The 23,682-nt window shown below is 44.1% G+C and overlaps 2 protein-coding genes across 3 annotated transcripts; both read left to right on the top strand.

Moving 5' to 3' along the window:
• Nucleotides 1–102: 102 nt before the first annotated feature.
• On the top strand, nt 103–3,632 carry THAP11 (THAP domain containing 11). The gene has a single exon (XM_048516204.1). It carries the CDS (start codon nt 291–293, stop codon nt 1,062–1,064), a length of 774 nt encoding a protein of 257 aa, XP_048372161.1. The 5' UTR covers nt 103–290; the 3' UTR covers nt 1,065–3,632.
• Nucleotides 3,633–9,517: 5,885 nt separating this feature from the next.
• NUTF2 (nuclear transport factor 2) lies at nt 9,518–23,682 on the top strand. 2 transcript variants are annotated; one of them, XM_048515935.1, is made up of 6 exons: nt 9,518–9,686; nt 10,423–10,504; nt 13,560–13,684; nt 17,463–17,534; nt 19,275–19,373; nt 23,131–23,682. In XM_048515935.1, the coding sequence occupies exons 3-6, from the start codon at nt 13,586–13,588 to the stop codon at nt 23,242–23,244; spliced, it is 384 nt and encodes a 127-aa protein (XP_048371892.1). In that variant the 5' UTR covers nt 9,518–9,686; nt 10,423–10,504; nt 13,560–13,585; the 3' UTR covers nt 23,245–23,682. The 2 variants fall into 2 exon arrangements, with proteins under 2 accessions (XP_048371892.1, XP_048371891.1); XM_048515934.1 differs by lacking the exon at nt 10,423–10,504 and having other exon boundaries at nt 9,524–9,686.

The raw sequence follows: 23,682 nt of genomic DNA on the forward strand, positions 1-23,682 counted from the left end.
ACACCTAGTGGAGAAAGCAGGGCCTGCAAACTCGCCGCGCTACCCCTTGTGGGAAACGTAGTTCCGGTGCGCGGCGCCGTAGTGCATTGTGGGGCGGGTAGTTCCGCTTCCTGTGGCGCTGTAGGGCGCAGCAACAGCGCGGCGGCGGCGATAACGGCGGCGGCAATAGCGGAGCTCTCGCTTTCCGTCTCGGGAGGCCTTGTGGGATCTGTAGTCCCGCCCGCCTCGGTCCCGCCGAGGGAGGAGGAGGAGCAGCAGGCGGGGTGGGGGCGAGCGATAAATAACACGCCATGCCGGGCTTCACGTGCTGCGTGCCGGGCTGCTACAACAATTCGCACCGGGATAAGGCGCTCCATTTCTACACGTTCCCGAAGGATGTGGAGCTGCGCCGCCTGTGGCTGAAGAACGTGTCGCGGGCCGGCGTGAGCGGCTGCTTCAGCACTTTCCAGCCCACCACGGGCCACCGCGTCTGCTCCGAGCACTTCCCCGGCGGGCGCAAGTCCTACCTGGTGCGCGTGCCCACCATCTTCCCCCTCCGGGGCGTCAACGAACGCAAAGGTGCCCGCGGGGCTCGCCGCGCCCGCCACGCCCCCCAGCACACCGCGGCTGCCGCCGGCCAAGCCGCGGTGTTGCTCACCTTGCAGCAAGAGGGAGCCCTCGAGCAGGGTGGACAAGTGCCTCGAGCCGGAGGGGGACCCGAGGATGTCAAGCCCATCGATCTGACCGTGCAGGTGGAGCTGGGGGGTCCCGATGTTGCCGGGGCGATCAGCACCCCAGTCAGGCTGGCCTTGCTGGCCGCCAATGGACCCCTGTTGGACGGTGGGGGCCCGCCAGACCACTCATACTCGCTGTCTTCGGGCACCACGTCCGAAGAGTTGTTGCGTAAGCTGAACGAACAGAGGGATATCATTGCCCTGCTGGAGGTGAAGATGAAGGAGATGAAGGGCAGCATCCGCCGCCTGCGCCTGGCCGAAGCGCAGCTCCGCGAAGAGATCCGGGAGAAGGACCGCCTGCTGCATGCCGCCAGCGCCACGGGGGGAGCTCGCAAGCGCCACGGTCTCTGAGGGCATACCTGACACTTCCTCTCTCTCCAACACATACTCGCACTCTTGTATGCACATGATTGGGTTCTTGGTCTTCAGAAAATTGCTCATATCTGCAGGACAGGGCAAATATAGACCCACCTGGAATTGATTTTGACTGCAAAGACAGGCCAAAGAAGCCTCTGTGGGTAAGAGGCCATTGTGAGGACAATTTGTGTTGCATTGATGTGGCATCGCTCCTTCAGTTACAACTCTGGCCCTTTAGTCAGACTTACACTGGGGCAGGCAGCACGCCAGATCTAAACTCTGCTCTGGCAATGGTTTTACCTTCTGTAAAGGGAGCCTAGGCTGGTGTGTGAGCAGGCCCACACTGAACTGGACTTACACATTTTCCTTTTACATGTTCCTCTAAGACAGTGACCCACATAGACTTAGCTACAATCACAACACTTTTGAACTAAGCTGGGTACTTTTTGTGTTGCTGGATCCCACCCTAAAGCTGTAGTCTTTGCATTACGTGACTGTTCAGAGCATTGATGTCAAGACAAGCAGCTGGTCTGGTATTCAGCGATTCTGATGAAACTGGTCCATTTCAAGCAACCCTGGGAAAATGATGTATCTGGTAAAGTTGAGTAGATGAAGCACTATGACATCAAGCCACCAACTGTCAAATTGTGTTTGGGGGAACAGGGAGTAATTTCCTGGACAAGCACACCTAGGCTGTAAACCATGTATGCTGAAGTAATCTAACAGAAGTTGGAATGGTATCTTTTGGCATTTATACCAGGATTAATCCACAGTCAATGACTTATGGAGTGATGCCTTAGAAACCATGGTTGTTGGTGCATTCTGTTTGCCCTTCTTTACAATAGATAATAGAAAATTTGAATGATTTTCCCCCCTTCCCAGCAAAAAGCTGATATGGAGTATGCCATTTCTGGTGTCAGAATTCATTCTTACAATTAAAGAGGGCGACTGGAGTATGTAGTTAGTATCCTTGAATTGTAGTTGCTGTTCTCTCCCCACTCTGTTTCTCTTTCCCAGTGCTTGTAGACATTATTGTGGCTGTGCCATAGTTGGATAGCTCCATGCCCTGTGTAGCATTCAACAGTTGCTTCTTATTTCTCTTCTGCAAATACTTGAGTCTCCTCTTGTGTAACCAGTGCTGTACGGTATATTTAATTTTCACTTGGAGTGATCTGAGGTGTAATCTAGCTAACAGCAAAAGAGGAATGAAGTTAATTTTCACTGGTGGTTGCAGATCCTCCTGAATTCCAAAAAAGTCCAGCAGCGACTCTGGCCTCAAAAGCCCTTCTCAGTTCTATAAGCATGAGTGTCTTTGTGAGAAAGAGCTTCCCGTCTGAATGGGTAATACCCAGCTTGCATTTCCATGGACATTATCCCTGTTAAAAATGGGACAGAATAAAAGGACGGTTCTACAGGCTGGTTTGGGATTGTCAGAAATGTGATGGCCCTTCTCTGGCTGTTCAATTGTGTAGTATCAAACAGAAGCTTCTGTTTAATGTGGTCAGTGCAGTGATTCATACAAGCAGTCTACCATGATATTTGCTCCATGCAAACTATGCAGAAGTTGCCTGGATTTTGAATTTTCACTGAGGCAGTGAAGAACAATTAAAATGAATGGCTAGAGCCTTGATTTACCTTTCTGCTTTTAAATTAAAATGCATACTTGCATAAAATAGGAATTGAATCATATGGTTTGAGCATCATGAATTTAGTTGGAGCTAGGAGTTGCTTGGATTGATCGATGTCCGGATAGCCACCTGTCCAATTATTCTATTTTTTGGCTTTTGATGAGATACCAGAAATATTTTAATAACTGCAAGAATGTATTACTAAAATTTGTTCAACATCCACTGTGCAGCAAAGAACTTCCCTATCCCCCCAACCAGGGTGGGATTGTTTCTCCTAAAATATTAAAACATTTCAAATGTACATTTCCTTACAGATCTTATGTATCTCTTGCTCCTTATGTAGATCATAAGACCTGTCTTAATTGTTTCCAGCACTGACTGTGTGCTTTGTTGGGGGATATGGTAATGGAACAGAAACCCTAATCTTACTTTGGACTTCATGGATGCTCTGCTGTAACCACTGAAGAACTGGTCTGTTCTTTGAAAAACATTGTGAACTGTGTCCATTTGTTAACTTGCTAGAATGCAAATCATTTTTAATCATTATTTTTGGATTTCTTAACTAACTTTTGTTGAAGCTTAGCAGCTGGGGCAGGCAGTTACCATCCGATCGGCTCCAGAGCATTTGAGATATAGGTTGTGTTTTGTTCACATACCTCTCATTTTGCTCTGATGTACAACCGTGCAGTTACTGGGCAGCACACTGGTTTTCTCACTTTGTAAATAAGACTGCGCATTCTAGCTGGCTGAGAGTGTTTCGAAAGTGTATGTTGTGACAGTTGTGGTACTTTTCTACCATCATTCTGCACTAAATAATATGTTCAGTTGCTTAGATGGCTGGACTAGTTTATCTGTTGGACTGTTCTATTTTCCTGGTTATTCTGAGGTGCTAACAAACATGCTTAATTTGAATAAAGTCTATTTTGTTTTGTTATGTTTTATTTTGGATTGTACAATTTGTCAGTGATGCATTGAAGATTTTTAATGTTGTCACCACATTATCCCCATGTGACACTACATTGTCACCCCATTGATAACATATATTTCACTGCTTGGGGCCGGAGGGCGGGAAATCTACTGATTGTCTGAGTTAAAGGACTTTCGTATACAACACACTTTCTTCGAGATTGCAATGATGATGATTACAAGCCAGCTCATCCCTTAACCTTTTTAATCAGTTGCGCAGGTTGACATATAGTACCTGTTTGTTCAGGTTGCACAGAACTCACAGTATCACTTTAATCTCTCTCCCCCACCTCACATGTGAATTGGTGGAAATTGCTACAGTATCCAGTAGCATTGTAATCAATTTTGCCTTTGGAATGAAAATTGATTTTCTTACTCTACTTGCTGCCCATGTTTAATTGGCAGGCTGGTTTAACTATCCCCCCTTCCCCCCTTTTCATGCTGGAAATTCAGATTGCAATATTGGTGAACAGTGATTCCACACAGCATCTTCACAGAATTTAGGATCTCCGTCCCCGCATACAGTACAAAGGCGTAAGTTCTGAGAGTAGTTAGGCAGGCAGCCTTGCATTCTTATAATTTACAGCTAGCTGTCAAACTCTACATTGTTTATATCAGCGGCTCTCAATCTGTGGGTCGCGACCCCTTTGGGGGTTGAACAACCCTTTCACATGGGTCGCCTAAGACCATCAGAAAACACATATTTCTGATGGTCTTAGGAACTGAGACACCAATAATTTTATGGTTGGGGGTCACCACAACATGAGGAACTGTATTAAAGGGTCGCAGCATTAGGAAGGTTGAGAACCACTGGTTTATATTATTGATGTTTTAATGTCAATTAATGGAAATTATACATATTTTCCTGTACATAGTTGGGTCAATATCAGCACCCCGAGAATCAAATGTTTAAAGCATGTTTCTAGCTGTTATGAATACAAAATAAGTCTTGAAAGGCTTGCTGAAATCTTGGAAGCTGGGGAAACTATCTTCATTGATCCTTTCTCTTCTCTCTGTGGGCAAATAAAGTATGCAGAAGAAGTACTGTATGTGTGCTGTCAAGTCACAGTTGGTTTATGGTGACTCTGAAGGGTTTTCAAGGCAAAAGACATTCAGAGGTAGTTTGCCATTGCCTGCCTCTGCATTAGATGAGAGTTCTGAGAGAACAGTGACTGGCCCAATGTCACCCTGCAGGCTTCATGTGGAGCAGTGGGCAATCAAACCTGGATCTCCAGATTAGAGTCCATTGCCCCTTAACCACTATACCATAAGTATACGTATGCATATAAGCTTCATTTGTACAACCTATGCCAGGTGTAGGGAACCTGCGGCTCTCCAGATGTTCAGGAACTACAATTCCCATCAGCCTCTGTCAGCATGGCCAATTGGCCATGCTGGTAGGGGCTGATGGGAATTGTAGTTCCTGAACATCTGGAGAGCCGCAGGTTCCCTACCCCTGACCTATGCAGTTCCTTATAAGTGGCTTCCACACAGTATATTTATAATGAGTTGAAGTTGTTATAAATGAACTTGTTTCCTGGGAAAATGAGTTCATTTATAATGAATGAAATTCGCTATAAATACCGGTATGCTGTACTTAATCCACCATAGTCCCCTGAAAAGTTCAGATTTTGCACAATCTTTATGAACTGATCATAGCTATCTCCTAACATTATTATTGTGCAACCTGACTATTTTTTTTACCAGGTCTGTCATAAGAAGGGAATTTTCACAGAACTCATTCTTGTGTGTCAGTTTAATGTTCTCACCAATTAGAGGTTACTGACAGAACTTAAAGAACCTCTTATAACTGGAATATTTCTTTCACCTGGAATGTTGTGTACAGTTTTGGGCATTGCAAATCAAGAAGGATATTGACAAGCTGGAACAAGTCCAGAGGAGGGCAACCAAAATGGTAAAGCCTACAAGGAGACACTTAGGCCGTTTCCGCACGGCCAAAAGCAGCGACGCGATGACGTCGCAAATTGCGACGCATCCCAAAAAAAGCGTTCACACAGACAGGCGGAGCTGCGGGCGTCCGCAGCCCCGCAGAAATGTGACGGTTCGCACGGAAGCGCTGCGGAAGCGGCGTCTCGCGACGTTGCGCCTGCGCACTTGCGAAGCCGTGCAGGCCCGACGCCATTTGTGACGACAGCTCCGTGGCGGCTGTTACGCTGAAGTCGGCGTCGATCGTCACATGGGGAAAAAGAGTGGTTTTAAGCGTTTTCTGAATACACCCGTCTTAGCGCCCGGTTTAAGCGTTTTAGCGGCGGCGCGACTGCGCCCTCCGCCGCTGCCCGTGCGAGCATCTCGCTCCTGGCAGCTTCTTTTTCCGTTCGCGGCGGCGTCATATTTTGCCCACGTCTTGAACGGCCTTAGGAAACTGGGTATGTTTGGTAAAGAGAAGGTTAAGAGGTGACATGATAGTCATGTTTAGATATTTGAAGGGATGTCATGTTGGTGAGGGAGCAATCTTATTTTCTGCTGCTCCAGAGACTAGGACCAGGAGTAATGGGTTCAAGGTGAAGGAAACATCAGGAAAAACTTCCTAACAGTAAGGGCTGTTCGACAGACCTCGAAGTGTGGTGGAGTCTCCTCCTTTGGAGATTTTTAAAGAGAAGCTGGATGGCCATCTGTCAGGAGTGCTTTGATTATTTGTTTCTGCATTGCAGGGGTTGGACTTGATGGCCCTTGGGGTCTCTTCCAACTCCATGATTCTATGATTCCCAGCCCCATTTCTTCTCATGACAACAATAATACACTATAGGAAATTTGGGAACATAAGTAAAGATACTAGTCAAGTACAGAAGTTAAGTAGCAAGGGTTTAAAAAAAAAAACCACAAGAGGAAGACAATGCAGTATGCTAAGGTTATGTGCCCTGACTTGGATGGGAGACCTCCAAGGAAGTCTAGGGTAGCTATACAGAGGCAGGCCATATCAAACTACATTTCTTGTCTTGAAAATCCTATGACTTGATGGTACACTGACACACATACACACAAACAGGATAATGTGGAACAGTGGTAATAGCATCTGAGACCTGTGCACGAATCAGTTCTCTGACCTATGAAATGCTATAATCGAAGCCTGAGGAGAGGAACATTTTAATGACTTTCATAGGGGCTGGGTTTCTATCTCTCTCAAGAACCTAAAAATTACTGCATAAAACTACTGCATCGCTTCCATTGGTATTTAATTTTGGGAGGATAATGTGTGTTAATAAATGTGTGATATAAGTAAAATGGAAACCACTGTGAGAATACCGAATAACCTGATGAATTAGTACAATACCTTTTTCAATTTCTTGGCATGTTGGTATTAGTGTGTACAAATACATGCACAAATACTCTTAATGGATTTACATAGTTACCATGGTTTGAGTTGCAGTGTTGGCTTCTGAGATGAGGAAGACTGAGGCAGACCACATCAGCTACTTAGGAAGCTTATTTGATATATCTTGCAATTAGGTAAGTTATCAAGTGCATAACATAATCTTAAGAACATTTAAAAGTTGTTTCCAAACATGCATGCAAAGGTGATAGGTGCAAAATTATCTTCAAGGAGCAGCAGTGGTATAGTGGTTAAGAGAAGGTGCATTCTAATCTGGAGGAACCAGGAGAAAAGTTAGGAACAAAATCCACCAGACCACGGCCACACAGCCCAGAAAACCCACCAGAACCAGGTTTGATTCCTTGCTCAATCCCACTTGAGCTGTGGAGGCTTATCTGGGGAATTCAGATTAGCCTGTGCGCTCCAACACATGCCAGCTGGGTGACCTTGGGCTAGTCACAGTTCTTCTGATCTCTCTCAGCCCCACCTACCTCACGGGGTGTTTGTTGTGAGGGGGGAAGGAAAAGGAGTTCGTAAGCCCCTTTGAGTCTCATTACAGGAGAGAAGGGGGGGATATAAATCCAACTCTTCTTCTTCAAGTCACATTTGTGAAAGGGCTGTTGGTGTTAAAAAATGTCCTGCATAATTTGGGAACCAAAGATGAAGAAACAATGTGGAACTCCTTCCCCAATGTCCAAATCTGTTCCTGCGGGATTCTATAAGTGTTCATGGATATCAGCAAGTTGCACATCTATAGCAATTTAATTATAAGTATCTGTATAACTGAACCTAGAGTGAATTCCATGCTTTATGAGAAATAATAGTTCCACCTCATTCTCTAGTGAGAAACTGGGTGTATTTAGTCCAGGGAAGGCTGGTGGACCGGGGTGGGTGAGAAATATGATTGCACTGTTCAAATTCTTTTATTACATTTTATATAGAAAGGGCAAAGATTTCTTGTCTGCTTCTTCAGAGGGCAAGGCTAGATCTAGTGGATGTACATTTCAAAAGGACAGATTTCTGTTAGATTGCAAGAAAAACTTCCTAATGATAACATGGTTGGTCAAAGGAGCCAATTACTTTGAGAAGGGTAAGTGAACTTTCCCTAACTGGAAGTTTTCTAGCAATGGGTAGACAGAGGGCTGTCACAGATGCTCCAGTTTCACAGTTACTTCACTGAGTAGCGTATCAGTATGGGGATTCAAAAATGATCTCCAAGATACTAGTCTGATATATGAACCACTACACTATGTAGTTAGGTAAGTAGAATTGACTAATGAAATAGAAGTGGCTCTGAGTTTATTGAAGGGCCATAACCAGAGCCGGAGTTATGCACAAGCATATTAAACTACACATTTGGGCCTCAGATTATGAAGATCTCTGAAAAAATTACTAAAAATTATGAAATTACAATTTTAAAAATCTACAAGGCCTCTTAAGCTTTACAGTTTACGGCTTTCAGTATGTCAGTCTGGCTCTGGCCATAATAAATCAGTTTTCCTAGAAGTTGCATGGCCACCATGTTTGAGCTGAAGCAATTCTCTAAGGACTCTCACCTACTGAGGTTCACAGCCTTTGAAAACATCTGGTTGAATAGTGCCTAACACAGAACGTATTTGCATATCTCAGAATGGCTGTGCCTCAAACAGTGCAACCCCATACAGAATGTATTGTCGAAGGCTTTCACGGCCGGATTCAACTGGTTGTGGTGGGTTTTCCGGGCTGTGTGGCTGTGGTCTGGTAGATCTTGTTCCTAACGTTTCGCCTACATCTGTGGCTGGCATCTTCAGAGGTGTATCACAGAGGGAAGTCTATTACACTCTGTCTCTGGATGCATCTCCAGCCACAGATGCAGGCGAAACGCTAGGAACAAGATCACCACAACCAACCCATACAGAATGACTCCATTCTAAGCCTCTTCATTTCAGTGAGGTTTATTTATCTTATAAGCCTTTTTGAGATTAGTGGAGTCTAAACGTCTTGTAAACTCATTCAATTCAATTCAGTGCCTCTACCAGGGTTCAGCACATGCAGCAACTTCAGTTTTTTAAGGCAGCTTTTAAACTGAAGTTGCTACGTGTATCCCGAACTGTGGTAAGTTGAATCGAATGGATGTACAAGAATTCAGACTCCGCCAGTCTCAAAAGTGGATTCTGTACAGCAATGCAACTCGTTATAAATATGCTGTGCGGAATCCACCAAACAGTCTTCTATGACAGATACTGGGCAACAGTGATTCCTAACAGTGATTCCTAACAGGCGGAATAATGCATTTTCAAAACACTTTGCAACCGAGTTTCGTTGCGTGAAGGCAAACCTCCACTGGCAGACCATCGCCGATCAGTGGGTGCGCAAAAAGGAACAGGTTTTGTTTCCCGCCTCCTTCAGGAATGACCAGTTTTCAAAAAGAGAGAGAGAAGCTGCCCTTCAATCCCCCACAATGCTTTGCGGTCGTCGAGCCCTGAAGCTTTTCCTCGCGGTGCATGAAGGGATGCGAAGTACATTCGTTTTCCAGAAGGGGCTCGAGAAAGCAGCGGGCTGGACTGCCTTTCCCAGCATGCCGCGCGGCGGCCAAGGCGTGGCCCGGAAGAGGCGGGAGCCAGAAAGAGTGAGGGAGAGAGGGGCTCAGTCGGTTCGGGCCGCGCTCGGTGCCGCCGCCGCCGCCGCCATTAGCCGAGTGGGAGCTGCGAGGTGAGGGCCTCTGCGGCGCGGGAGGGGTGGACGGAAGTAGCGGGGCGGGCCTCGCGGCTCCATGGAGGTCGCGGGCTCGACTTTGCCCGCGGGGACGCTCCTGGGCGCTGTCACTCTCCCTCCTTCTCCCGAAAGGCCTCCGCGAGCGGGGAAGGGCGAGGCTGTGGGTGTGTCGGGAGCCGGGAGTGGGCCGTTTGGTGCTTTTCCGCCCCGCTTTTCACGGGCTGGTCGTGCGGACAGTTTCTTTGCGGTCTTATGCTGGAGCAAGCCTCTCTGTGTGTGTCGCGCTCTGTGTTCACGTCTGAACGTGTTACGCCCATCGGGTTTCCCGCCTGCGTTCGAGCCGTGCACCCCACCACGTGCGCGGCTGGTAGCGGAAGCGCCCTTCCCCACACAGGCCCCTCCCCTGGTGATTTAAAAATAATAACTGCACAAGTTTGTGTGTGTGCGTTAAGCTCCTTCAAGTCGCTTCCGACTCATGGCGACCCTGTGAATTAGTATCCTCCAAAATCTCCTGTCATTCACAGGCCTGGGTCGAGTCTTTTGCAGCCGAATTAAACTGGAGCCTTTGGGTGCCTTAAAGACGGATATGAGGTTGTTTCAATATAAGCTTCTATGAGTCGATATTCGCTTCATCCGACATTTCTGTGTTTCCTTTTAATGTTGCACGGGGTGTGTTAGGCATGACACTTGATCTCCCCACCCCATTTGTGAATCCTCCCTTCCAAAAATCCAGGGCGATGAATCACGTCAGGACTTCTGTTGGGAGCTGCCTGCTGGTGTGCCGTTGCGTTTATAGGACTTAGCTTTAAGACCCTGTAAGTGATGCTTCTTTCATGCAAGATACCAAAAGTACCCAAAAAATTGTCAGACCAAAGAACTGGGCTATGTTAAAAATATTGGACAAGGATCTGGGAGACCCAGCTTTGAACCCCCACTCAGCTATGGAAGCTTACTAGATGACCTTGGGCATGTCAGATTAATCTACCACAGATATATGCCAATAAAGGCTATGTATGTAATATACCACAAAGGGTTATACCACAAAGGGTTATAGTGAGGATAATATTGGAGGAGAGAAGGATAAACGAAGCAAGTAAATAAATGTGTAAAGAACTGTAGGGAGATGGAAACACCTGTGAGTATTTACATTAGAAGATAGGTGTATAATGGGTGTCATTACAAAAGTTGTAAACTAGAAACAAAGACATGCCAGCTCCTTGACAAACCACCTTGCTTTATTGTGCTGCTGTCCATCTAGGTAAGAGAAGAAACTGAGGAAGTCTAACTTTTTCAGTTTTCATTCTCAAATTCTGGAACCAAAAATTCCCTTTTGATTTTCATCCTCATATTCTGGAACCAGAGTTTTGCTTATGGGGATTGTCTTGGCATTAGTATGTGTCTTTCGGTGGAGAATTTTATCTTTTTCAAACTGGGATTTTAGTATGACTGACTTTGTCACAGACAGCAACTTTAGAACTGGACTTTTCCTCCCCAGAATGGAACACTGTTGTCTATGCTCAGTTCTGGCCCACATTGATGTAGTGTTGCTTTATATAGTTGTTCAACTGTAGACATAGTGATATATATATGCTTAATCATAAACAACACCCCAAAAAGGTTAATACAAAAAGGTTAATACAAATTTGTTCCCTTGGCCCATTCTGTTGCTGCTGCTGTTTCAAAAACCTTTATAATTTTTTTTAATTAGGGTTTTGGAAGCTATGAGATCCAGGTGAACTATGAGCATTATACTTTCTTTATTGCTTTTGTTAGCATAAGTGAAATTGACCCAGGGAGACATTCCACTCCGCACCTTCAGTATTTTGATGTGCAGTATAAGGTACTTGCTAGAAGAAAATGCTAAAACTTGCTAGAAGAAAATGCAGAGGGAAAAGGTTGCTATGGCAGACTCTTTAGAGTTGTGAGGAATGGGCTTTAGATGTTCACGGCTTTGTTCAGTGGGCCAGGAGAGACTGTGAAGGTATTTCCTGAGCTGTGGCTCAGTGGTACAGCATCTGCTTGGCATGCAGAAGGGCCCATGTTCAATCCTCAGCATCTCCACCTGTATGTGTTCATAACTCGGGTTGAACAGTCATTGAGTCCGCAGGTTGTGTGTAAGAAACTGGTGTTGTGTGTGCTTTACTTATCGGTTCCTCCCTGCCAAAGGTTTACCTAGGACAGTTTGCATGGATCCAGAATCATGTTTATAGTCTGTTCAGCTTGTTTATGCATGCCAATTTTGACTGATGCATCCCATATTTTTTTTCATGTCCCAAACATTAAGCATTGAAAGCGTAAGGAAATCTGCGACAGGACTGGAAAAAGCTGAGCCAGTTGGTTAGTCACATTTCTAGTTTTCTGTCATCATTTTGTGCAGCATGGGAGAGAACATTCATCCATGTGAAACTCTCAGACCTTTTCAGCCTTCTGAACGGACTATGTTTCTATGGTCACATTAATCCCAGATTAAAAATGGCCGTGCAAGTCAAGCTGTGTGTACTCGCGTTATGGCAGATTAGCTGGTTACCCAGAGTTTGCTTTCAGCAGTCTCAGTTCTCTGCATTGTTCCTGCTACAGCTGAGAAGTATTTATTGTCACCACACCTCAGCTCAGTGCCCTCTGCATGTGTTCTGAGATGGTCAACCGCCTCGCCTTCCACTTTTCTCCCGCTGCTTGTTGCAAATATAGCTGTGGTGCATTTATAGAGCATGCATGATAATATCCATGTCTTTTTGAAACACTCTTTGGGGGGGGGGATTTAATTTTAGTTTTAATTTCATGTATTTATATAGCAGTGGTCAGACTGCTTTGCAGACCTCTCGGTGGTCAGATTGCCTTGCAAAATTCCAACTGTGCCAATAGGGTCCCTGCCTCAAGAATCTTACAATCCAAAATTCAAGGGAAGCAGCAGCACGATGGGGAAAATGGAAGGAAGAGCAAACATGAAAAGTGCGTTCAGTTAAGTTGCGTTTATTTAGGCTTAGTTTCATTGTGAACTCCTTTCCAATTCTACTTGTACACCAAAGAAAAACCATGCACTTGTTTGAGTCCATCAATGAATTCAATGGATTCTGGTCAAGTCTTGTAAACGTAGCAACTGTAGTTGACCTCCTTCTCCTCCTTATTTCCCACACACACACACACCATTCCTATTTATTGTTTTTCTGAGAAACAGGGCTAATTCAGCTTCGGGCAGTTGTTTGGACACTCCTGCTTTCTTCTCCTTTTTGTCCTTAAGGTTATGTGGTCTTTCACTGGCAAAAGATAAGCTGTGAGCACAGTGTGGTGTCTTCATGACATGGGCCAGTATTGGTAATCTGTCCTGGCTCTGGAGATGACATTTATCTTTGGCCACTGCAAGCACCTCACATAATATTGCACCGGCAAGGATGTTCAGGTAGGCAGCCAAAGGAGGCAGCCACATCTGTTCAACTGAGGACATTTATTGTTCATATTGGATGAGTGGTAAATTGCATTACTGTTTTGTTATAACTGAATAAGCGGGTGGGGGGCAGGTCGTCTGCTTTGTATCCAGAATGATTCAGCTCTAGATTTTGAGTTTTGCTTCTGGGAGCTGGAGCATGGCTTAAAATGCAGAGCAGAAGTGTCACTTTCTTTCAGCGTCATGGCATAAGGAGCACCTAAGTTCTGATTTTGTGAACAAGCTGCAGTCGGGTGGCTTTGGGGCATCGATGCAACCTGAAGAGAGTTCTCTGCAGCTTCTGGTGCTCATATCCCCTGCAGGGGAAAAGAGTTATAGCTGACTGGAAAACTGGACAGTTCTGACAAAAGCCCATTCCATTATGCCCTGTTGTCACGTGGCCCCGTTGTCTAATCTGTCCGTTTTCATGGCTGTTTCTTTTATTTCAGTTGCTGGCTCCAGCTGAGGATTCAGAATGGGAGACAAGCCCATTTGGGAGCAGATTGGTTCTAGCTTTGTACAGCATTACTACCAGTTATTCGATACAGACAGGACTCAATTAGGAGCAATATATGTAAGTAGTTCCATGGATGGGATTCCTTTGGTGGTTTTTTAATGGTTGCTCACTGAGTTGCTGCTTAAAAACAAACAAACCAGGATCTCTATGTTTCCTTGGTAGAGAGCGCAAATAAACAGATCAATAACCCGACCCCCCACCCCCAGCAGTGCTTTGTTTTAGAATTACCTCCATTCTGTCTATTGGCCTGTTACCTCTAATGGTGAAGTATGGGAAAGATTGAGTATGCCCTCTGACATCTGCAGGACTTCTACATAAGTTTTTCTTGTAAAGAAACAGCATCAGCAAGGGAACAGCTGAGCTTTCATTTTCCCCATGGGGTCTTTGTGGAACTGGTTAGAATCCTTGGAGTAGGATCCAAAGGTATCTTTATTCTGATTGGAAGGTATCCAGATAGCTCGTAGTATTCAAGTATGTGGGAACTATTCCACTCAATTTTTTTTTGCAGGGCGGCAGCAGGAGAAACCCGCTGCCAAAAAAAGCAGATGGGTATCTTGGCACATATTGTCTCATTCGTAGGAATTAGAATTTTCCTTTTAAAAGGTGAAAGTTGAGATGTTGAAATTCCGCAGCTAATTCTACATATATTGGTTGCTGCCGGGATGTAAGAATCCTTGTATGTTGTATTACAGCAATGGTGATGTGAAGAATATAGGATGGAACACATTTTAGAAAATGGGGTCATACCAAATGGTCTGTTTTCCGAAACAGGTTTTGGCTGTCTTTCCATAGAAATCTAAATACTCTTGGGGATCATTACAGAAAGAATTTCTGTCCTCCTATGGCCAGTGGATTTTGAAATAAAGGAGTGACGTCTCTGCAGTACTTAGACTAAGGGAAAGAGCTAACACAGGGTTTCCAACCTTTGTGAGTCTGCAGACACCTTTGGGATTCTGACAGTATAGTGAACACATCCACAAAATGGCTGCTGCAGCTTACTTTCATCCGCACAGTAAAGATCCTTGTGCTCTTGTGCACAGTAAAGATCCTGATGGCAGCTGCTGCCAAAGCAGTATTTTTTTAAAAAAATATATTGCACCAGTAATCAAATCTCCAATAACGAATCAGAATCCCTTGCTTTGCCATATTGGGAACCCCTGAGCTAACAAATTCAGATTTTAAAGTTTACCAGTGTTGCTTCTTCCTCTACTCATCTACCACCTTGGGATTTCTGTCCCTGTTTGAGACTGGGCAAGTAGCGTTGCTATATTTGGCAACAAACATAGAGAAGGGTCAAAGTGGTCCTCTGTCTGTTGAGCATCTTTAGGTAAAAGCGTAGTGCATCTGACCATCAGGTTAGCAACACTTGAGTGTCTTCAGAATCAAAAGGTTCAAGGGAACTGAATGTGCTTAGAACGACATGCATGCATTAGAATGCAGAAAGATTTGCAGTTTGTCTGTGTGGGTGTTTTCAGTGGTGGGTAAGAGGCAAAGGCATAGGTTTTTAGGACTAGTGCACCTGGCTTTTGTAGGTTTTTCCCCAGAGAAGAGTTTTAACTATTTGGCCCAGAGCTGTGGTTTTGCACATTTGCTTGTGGCTTAGAAGTACATCATGAGGCTCGAACTCCTGAGCTTTGGGACCCCTGAGCTCCCTTGGGCAAAAGAGGAAGCAGAGTTGCCCTGATTGTCTTCTCCTCCCCTCCTTTCACCAGTGGGTACCACTCATTCTGCAAAGATTCAGATGGCTCTCAGCCATTGGTAGTACAGGAAGCATGACCTTCAGCCATTGTCTCCTGATCCAAGTTGCCAGTGACCAGTCTAACCCCCCAACACGCACTCTCGCTCGCTCGCTTGTGGCACTGCCAGGCTACAGGAGCTCAACCAGCTGCAACTGGCACGGGAGTTCATCTGCTTCTGTTGTCTCTAGGGCCCACATCAGTCTTAGCTGAGACCCTGCTTTGATAGTTCATCCTGAAAAGGTGGATTCAGTTTTACAAGTGAGTCCCACTTCTTCAAGAAGCTTAGAAACAATGCCCTACAGTAGTCATATTTTGCCCTAGGAGGTTCTGCTAGCTGAGCTGTACATTTGTGTGTTCAATAAAGGGAAGTGCCTTCGCAGACTCCCACGTTTGAGCACCCCAAAGCTCAGAGAGATAGAGACAGTGTCAGAGATTCTGCCTGAACTTGGCAATAACTCCCTGCAGAGGATTTAAATGTGTGGGGAATTGCTAAGCATAGTGATACTACTGGCCACATTCCACTCTGATGCTGCATCAGTGAATTCTTTAAGTACCAGCAGGTGTGGATATTGTAAATAAAATAAAAATCTGGAAGCTCGAGGCTGAGGTGAATTGCAGCTGCTTAGAACAATTGGGTTATTTTTTCCATTGGTGTTGAATGACAATTGACATCTGTGTTGTAAAAATGTTGTGGGAAAGAAGAATCTCAACAGCTGCCTTGAATTAAAAAAAAACAGTGATTGCTATACTAGGGAAACCACTGGAGTGCTGAAATCAGGTTGGTGGTTGACTAATAATTTGGTAAATTTGACTAAAAAATTGGTAAAATGTTACAGACTTCCAGTCCTCCTTAGTTTTTTTTCCCCCTTGGTATCTTCTTCCCCAGTATGTTTAATACTAAAATTTGCAGTGTAAATTGAAGTCGCTCGTTTTTTAACCCTGGCAAGGTTTATACCATGCAAAAGAAAAGTGGGGGTGAGGTGTAGCGAAAAACACCAAATATACAGAAAAGAAAACCTTTTACATCAAGACTGTGGGTTACAGCAAATAGACCAGCTCAGAACAAAATTAGGCAATGATGTGCTCTATATGTGCTCTATATGTGCTCCTGGTGGGCCACTGCAAGTAGCAGAGTGCTGAATTAGATGGACTCTGGTCTGATCCAGCAGGCTAGTTCTTATGTTCTTATTTGATAGTGTCTAATAACCCATAAAACTGACTGAAGTGCATAACATGCAGAATACATAAAAATGACACAAGAAGACAGAAGCGCACATATGCACACCAGCCAGCGAGCACAGGAAAGTTCTTGAAATATGACAAAACGTCTTCATCAGTAATGAGTTGTTCCAAGCTTGCCCATATAGGGTTGATAGAACTAAGCCAATAATTAATGTAAAGTGGCTTTATGATGTTTATCCAGGAAAAATTAGATGAGATAAGTAGCAATAATGTCTTCCAAAGCAATCAACAAGACGACATTATTGCTGCTTAGCCCACCTAAATTTCTCTGGGGTAACATCATACACTGTTTTGTCAGCAAACCAGGTGAACTTCAGAATTTTCAGCCTTTCCACTTACCTGAGACTTACCGGCTTCCATTCTGCACGTCAGAATGTTTCACACATCCTGCCTTGTGACCACAGTGCCAGGACTATCATATGTCCTCAATATTGCAAGGACTTTTTCATCCCAGCCAGTCTGGGATGAAGAAAGGGGGGAGCATTACACTTACAGGACTTACAGAATGCTTCACACATCCTGCCTTGTGACCACAGTGTCAGGACTATCATATGTCCTCAATATTGCAAGGACTTTTTCATCCCAGCCAGTCTGGGATGAAGAAAGGGGTGGGGGGAGCATTACACTTACAGGACTTTAGCAGGCTAGTTGTCTTGCATAGGAGATATTCCATCCCTGAGATATTTGATTCTTTCCCCTCCCCTCCCAACATGGTTCAGTCTTGCTTCTCAGCTGGTTTTCCTGTGTGTGGATGACAGGAGTCTGATTGTCAGATTGTAGTCTGATTGTTTTTTGTGAAGGACATCTTCTTTTCCAAAGCAGACTATGACCACATCTGTCTTTCATCATTACAGATAGACGCCTCATGCCTTACGTGGGAAGGACAACAATTTCAGGGCAAAGCAGCTATTGTTGAAAAACTTTCAGTAAGTACCTGCAGTATTAATAGCTTCACACTGTGCTTCTGTTCAACCCTAAAACAACTTGTGATTCCATGCAAGAGTTTCTAGTTTTAGTTTTGGTATTTCTGGGAAGGTGGTTGGGGGCAAATTCATTACAAGGTATGATGCATTGGTTGTGCTTCTAATTGCCATGGCTCAGACAACGTCTAGCAATCCTAACCATGTTTACTAAGAGAACAGTCCCATTTAAATCAATGGGATGTACACCTGTTTCTATCTGTATTGTAGCTGGGAAGGGCAGTGTACCGGGATGGTATTTCACAGTTCTGAATTCACAGTCCGCATTCTTTGCACATGCTGGGGTTGGGGCAGCAGGAAGGAAACAGTCATAGTCAGAATAGGCTGTGGTGGCGAACCTATGGCACTCCAGATGTTCATGGGCTACAATTCCCATCAGTTCCTGCCAGCATGGCCAATTGGCTGATGGGAATTGTAATCCATGAACATCTGGAGTGCCATAGGTTTGCCACCACGGGAATAGGGGGTAATTGTGAATTTCCAGCATTGTGGTTGACTAGATGACTCTTGAGATCTCTTTCAGCTCTATGTTTCTGTGCTGGTTTAAACAAAAGATAAGTCAGCAGTTGATGGATTTGGGTGGTGGAAAGTGTGGTCTAGTCACAGATGACTTATGGCAACTCTATAGGATTTTCAAAACAAAAGACAGAGCTGATTTGCCATTCCCTGTTTCTGCATAGCAGACCTGGACTCCCATCCAAGTACTAACCAGGACTAACCTTGTTTAGCATCCAAGATCTGATGAGGTCAGGCTAGTCTGGTCAATCCAGGTCATGTCAGATGGATTTTAGGGACTTAAATTTCCATGTCACATCATGCTTTCCAAAGTCAGTTGCTGCTGCTATGTATTTAAGCCTCAATCCAGCAATGTCAAAGCTCCTAAGCCCAGTTGAGTCCAATGGCTCTAATAGTGGTACATGGTGAAACCCAGCACACAGTTCATCAGCCGAATGTCTGGTACAAATGCTCTTAGTAATCTGATGTCTTGTCTGCACCATGTCTTGTCTGCACCATCTGCACCATTGTGATTCATAGTGTGCATCACTGGACATCATGCATCCCAGCATTTAACCTGTGCTTACATTCCTGTAGTTGAATAGTATTACTTTTTACCTTGAGCAGCTAAACATTTTTGTTGTTGTTTTTAAAATGTTAGTCTCTATGTTAGCTCAGGTCCTGCTATGTTTCTTGTTCCTGGGGGCTTCCTGCGCTTTCAGCCTCGGAGCCTGGCAAAGAGAATTATCAAGTCAAAAACGTTACCTGCGTCTGGAATGTGCATGTCTGTGTGACTGCCCTCTGCCCTTTTCCTGTTTGTGTTCCCTCCTTCATCTCCAGCCCTCTGGGAACTGATGTGTGTGTGTCGACTCACTTCGGTAGTGTGTAGGGGGAGGGTGGGTCTGACGTATTTTTCCTGGGAACTTATAGTCTGTTGTTTGTAAGAGTCTGACCAGTTCAGACAATAGAGCTATCCTCTATTCCTCTGCTTGTCATCAATAAAACAAGAAATCTACTTTTAAAAGTACTGATTCCTGTCTGAGCGACTCTGGGGCTCCTAATAACCAAATCTAGGTAGGAAAACTTGCAGCTTGCAGGTAGGAAAACTCTAGCTTTCAAACTGCAAATAAATAATTAGAAATGGTGCTTCTCTATTACTCAGTCTTATCTTCCCCTCTTCCCCTATTACAGAGCCTTCCTTTTCAGAAAATACAGCACAGCATCACAGCACAAGACCATCAGCCCACACCTGACAGCTGTATACTCAGTATGGTAGTTGGACAGCTTAAGGTAAATGTTTCTTCCACCTCTGAATCCTGTGAGTCGCTGTTTGGAACCCCCATGTGAATGTTGGGGCACATTGTTCTGGCTGTGCAAGTGTTTTCGGGTCATGTAGGTTGGCGGGTGTGGGAAGAGCCAAATCCCAGTTGAGAGGAGAATGGGAATTTGAGCGTGGCTTGGCCTCAGGTGATTTATTTGTGAACTGTTGTTGTCACGAATACAAACTGAATACTGTTGTTGTCACGAATACAAACTGAACTGTTATCACGAATACAAAAATAACATGAGATCCACCCCATTACAAAACCTCTAATAAAACCATTAACACAGTAAAAAACAGATCTTGCATCTAGACAATAACTGATAGGAGCAATAATGAACAAAATGCTGTAGTATTACCCTATGGCTTGTTCCTAATGTCTCCCTATAGGTGTCTGTTGCCAAGGATATATGCAGAAGTGTCTGTCCTTTGCATATACGCACTGGAACTCTCTCTTAACAGAATCCAGCCACAGCCGTGGTGCCCTGTGGCTTCTGATCATATATGTTCAGTAATGGTTTCTCTCCTGTTCTGCTCAGGCAGATGATGACCAAATTTTAGGCTTCCATCAGACCTTTTTGTTGAAAAGCCTACAATGTGCCTGGGTGTGCACCAATGACGTCTTCAGGCTAGCCCTCCACAATGTTTAGCTTCGTCCACCTCCTACCTCTGATCTTCGCAGTCCTCACTCAGTAAGAAGCACTCCGCTTGCTGCTGTCACCGTGGTTGGTCCTGCAGTCTGAACAGCATGGCCATGGCTTGTGTGTTACATAAGCAAGGTTGTGGCTTTTGAAGCAAGCAGGTGGCATTGTGTTGCTGAGAATCTGAGAGGTTCTGTGCACAGTGAGCATTTGTGTTCTCTGTGCTTGAAACCTTTTGATCTTCAGCTAGTTTTGTGTATAGTAAACGTGTCTGCAATTTTTCTGTTAGTTCAGGGATCATACTGAGCCAAAGGTAGGTTAGATACAAACCATGGTCTGCATGTGCATGGAGTATTTCAAGTTGTAAGATAACTCCCTGCTTCAAGAAGCTTACCATTTAAGTTTTAACAGCACCAGGGAGGTAACAGAAAGGCATGCCCAGCAAACAAGATGTGAATGTAAGCAAATCCATTTTTACCAACCTGGGCCTTTACGTCATCTGGCTACGAGAATGAGTAGGTTAAGCCAGAGACTTTGCATAAAAAGACCTCTTGGAATATACAGCATGAACCAGTGGCTCCCTGCACCTTGATGTGGTTGCTAACAGGCTGGGAGAGGAACTGAAGTTGTGCGGTTGTATGAAATCCTTGCTTGTGTGTAAGGGCTTTACTTTTCAGGAATTACTACTGTATTGCCTCTTCCATGTGTCTGTACTTCTTACAGCATTCTAATTTGTTCCATTGTCTGAACAGAGAGGGATTCCACACAATATATGTCCATTTATGTGACAGTTTGGTGTAATGGTTAGTCTCAGACTTGGATCTGGGAACCTCATTACAGACAGCATGGTGTAGTGTTTAAGAGAAGGTGGACTCAAATCTGGAGAACCAGGTTTGATTCCCCACTCCTCCACCTGAGTGGCAGAGGCTTATCTGGTGAGCCAGATTTGCTTCTGCACTCCTACATTCCTGCTGGGTGACCTTGGGCTGGTCACAGTTCTTCAGAGCTCTCTCAGCCCCATCTGCCTCACAAAGTGCCTGTTGTGGGGAGAGGAAGGGAAAGGAGCTTGTAAGCCACCTTGAGTCTCCTTACAGAAGAGAAAGGTGGGGTATAAATTCAAACTCTTCTTCTAACTCTGCACTCCGCCATGGAAGCTCATTGGGTTAGTCATGTGCTCTCAGCAGGTAGCCTACCTCACAGGTTTGTTGCAAAGACTAATGGAGGAGAGGAGGACAATGTAAGCCCCTTTGGATCCCCATCAGGAACCAAAGTGGTATATAAATAATGTAAATAAATATATGTGTATGGTGACATACACATTCTATGGTGATAGAAAGGAATGTGACAGGTTTGTATGTTAAGAAGTTATGTCTGGGTCTGTATTTGCCTTGAGAGATTCAGATTCCTTGGAGCCAGAGCAGAAACTCTCCAGTCCAGGGTAAAATCATGTTTGACTGTGAAGGTAATCCAAAAGCCTTCTGAAGATCTGATCATAGTTTGCCTTCTGTTCTTTTCATAGACATAGTGTGTCCAGACACTAGGCTTGCGAGATTAATTTATCAACTATATATATTTTTATTGCATGAGGAACAACTATGGAAGTTGAATTGTAGGACAGTATATTTGTTTCTTCTTTTTTCTAGAATGAAGATGGTAGTAATTCTTTTCTTCTCTTTTGCCTTGGTGTGTCTTCAAGTAAAAGTGTTATCTTTAGATTGGTTGAGGCAAATTTTGTTGTAATGTAGTCAGAAAGGATGTTCGGCTTATGTTCTTGATGTCCTTTCTCAGCCCCCCCAAAATTGTTGAGCCTGTTCTAGCAGAAACACACATCCCCCCACCTCCCTCAAATACTTGGATGAATTTTAGTTTCCAGAGCCTTTTATCCTTTTGTACCTTATATGGCTTGTTCTCTTTGTCTGTGAGTAGATTTGTTTCAACAAGGCTACAAATGTGGCTTGTGGGAATAGAAGATTCTTATTTTGTAATTCATCAGCATTGGGAGGAAGTTTAGCTGACTTCTGCAAATGACAGCAAAACTTAAGTCTGTTTGGAACTAATTACCATTGGCCAAACCCAATACTGCTTCATCAGATGGCTTGTCCCAGATCAACAAACATTGTAACTTGCTGTCTTCCCTAAACAGAGACATTCTGTAATGTAGTTGAATTTGTTACACAGATGATGGAGAGCCCCATTTACAATTCTCATACACTGACTGGAACCCCTTGATAGAATATTTAGATAAAACCGGAAAAAATATTGACTAATGGTTTTGATGGTTCAGGATTGTTCATTAAGGTCCTATAGAGAAAAGTGATTTTTTATTAATGATGATAAAACTTAATTTCATTTTGATGCTTAAAGGCCTAGTGCTGAAAGTGTAGGGTTTAAGTGTTAATATTTGGTGTAGAAGAAACTGGAAATCTATATGAAATAAAAAATATAATTTGGTGAATTTCTATAATTGTGTATGTTTTGAACTTTGATGTTGAGACTGGGGAAAAAATACAATTTTTATCAACCAGAAGAGCAGTGTGACGACAGTATGCCCTGTACACCACCCCAACATGGAGAAACAGTGGCATGTAATATAGCCCCTTTAATTACCAGATTGCCTCTGATCATCTGCAGATATTTTTCCCACCTGCTAGGAGTGTTTTTTGATGCACTGGCATTCAACACTGGTGTGTTCCATCCCAGCTTAAGACACAAAACCCTGTGTCTGCACAATCTTGATATAGTTGTCATGAACAAGTTGTGTTTTAAAAATAAGACATTTGTTTCTTGGGTCCATAGTTATGATAAAGTTATTCCGATTTCTAATGATGTTACCACTTTCTTGGAACATGGGGCAGGTGCCATTTAGAACAGAGCGCAGAAGAGTTGCATGTGGTTCCCAAGCCACTAAATAATTATCACTGCTCTAGTACTCTCAGGTCTGTCCAGTAATTCTGCATCGGGATTGTAAAAGCATGTCAGAACATCAATTGTTCTTGATAAAGGATGTATGTTGGCAGGAAATTTCCTTTCTGGAATTTATCTACTGGGCACAGAGGTTCTAAAACTCTTTTCTTTCTCTTCACAGGCTGATGAAGATCCTATTATGGGATTTCACCAGATATTTTTATTAAAGAACTTCAATGATGCTTGGGTTTGCACCAATGACATGTTCAGGCTAGCATTGCACAACTTTGGTTGAGACGGCATCCCCGAGGCACCTGTCATTTTTCTTTTCTCCTCCTTACAGATATTAATCACACTTATGGAACATTCCAAATATCATACACAAACCTGCAACACAGCAGCGCGTGGACGAGTGAGCGAGATCTCTGCGACCTGCCCTCTGAAGAGTTTTATGTTGTGTCACTAGAAGAGTTCCTTGTGCATGATGTTTGGAAGTTTAGACTTAGCTGCATTTGACAAGGGAAATGTGTGTCTTACCAGCATGCCTCGGGAAGCATCCATAACGCAAAAAAAGGTTGTGGTTCTATACTGACAAGTTTCTCTAAATAACCCAAAGAAACAAAGAAAGGAGAGAAAAGAACAGCAGCCTGAATGCAGCTCAGATACTGGTTTTTTTTTTGTTCAGATGTTTCAGTGCTACATTATACAATAAAACCATGACATTTTCCTAATA

Source organism: Sphaerodactylus townsendi, linkage group LG14, assembly GCF_021028975.2.
Source record: "Sphaerodactylus townsendi isolate TG3544 linkage group LG14, MPM_Stown_v2.3, whole genome shotgun sequence".
In the NCBI taxonomy this organism is placed as follows: Eukaryota; Metazoa; Chordata; class Lepidosauria; order Squamata; family Sphaerodactylidae; genus Sphaerodactylus; species Sphaerodactylus townsendi.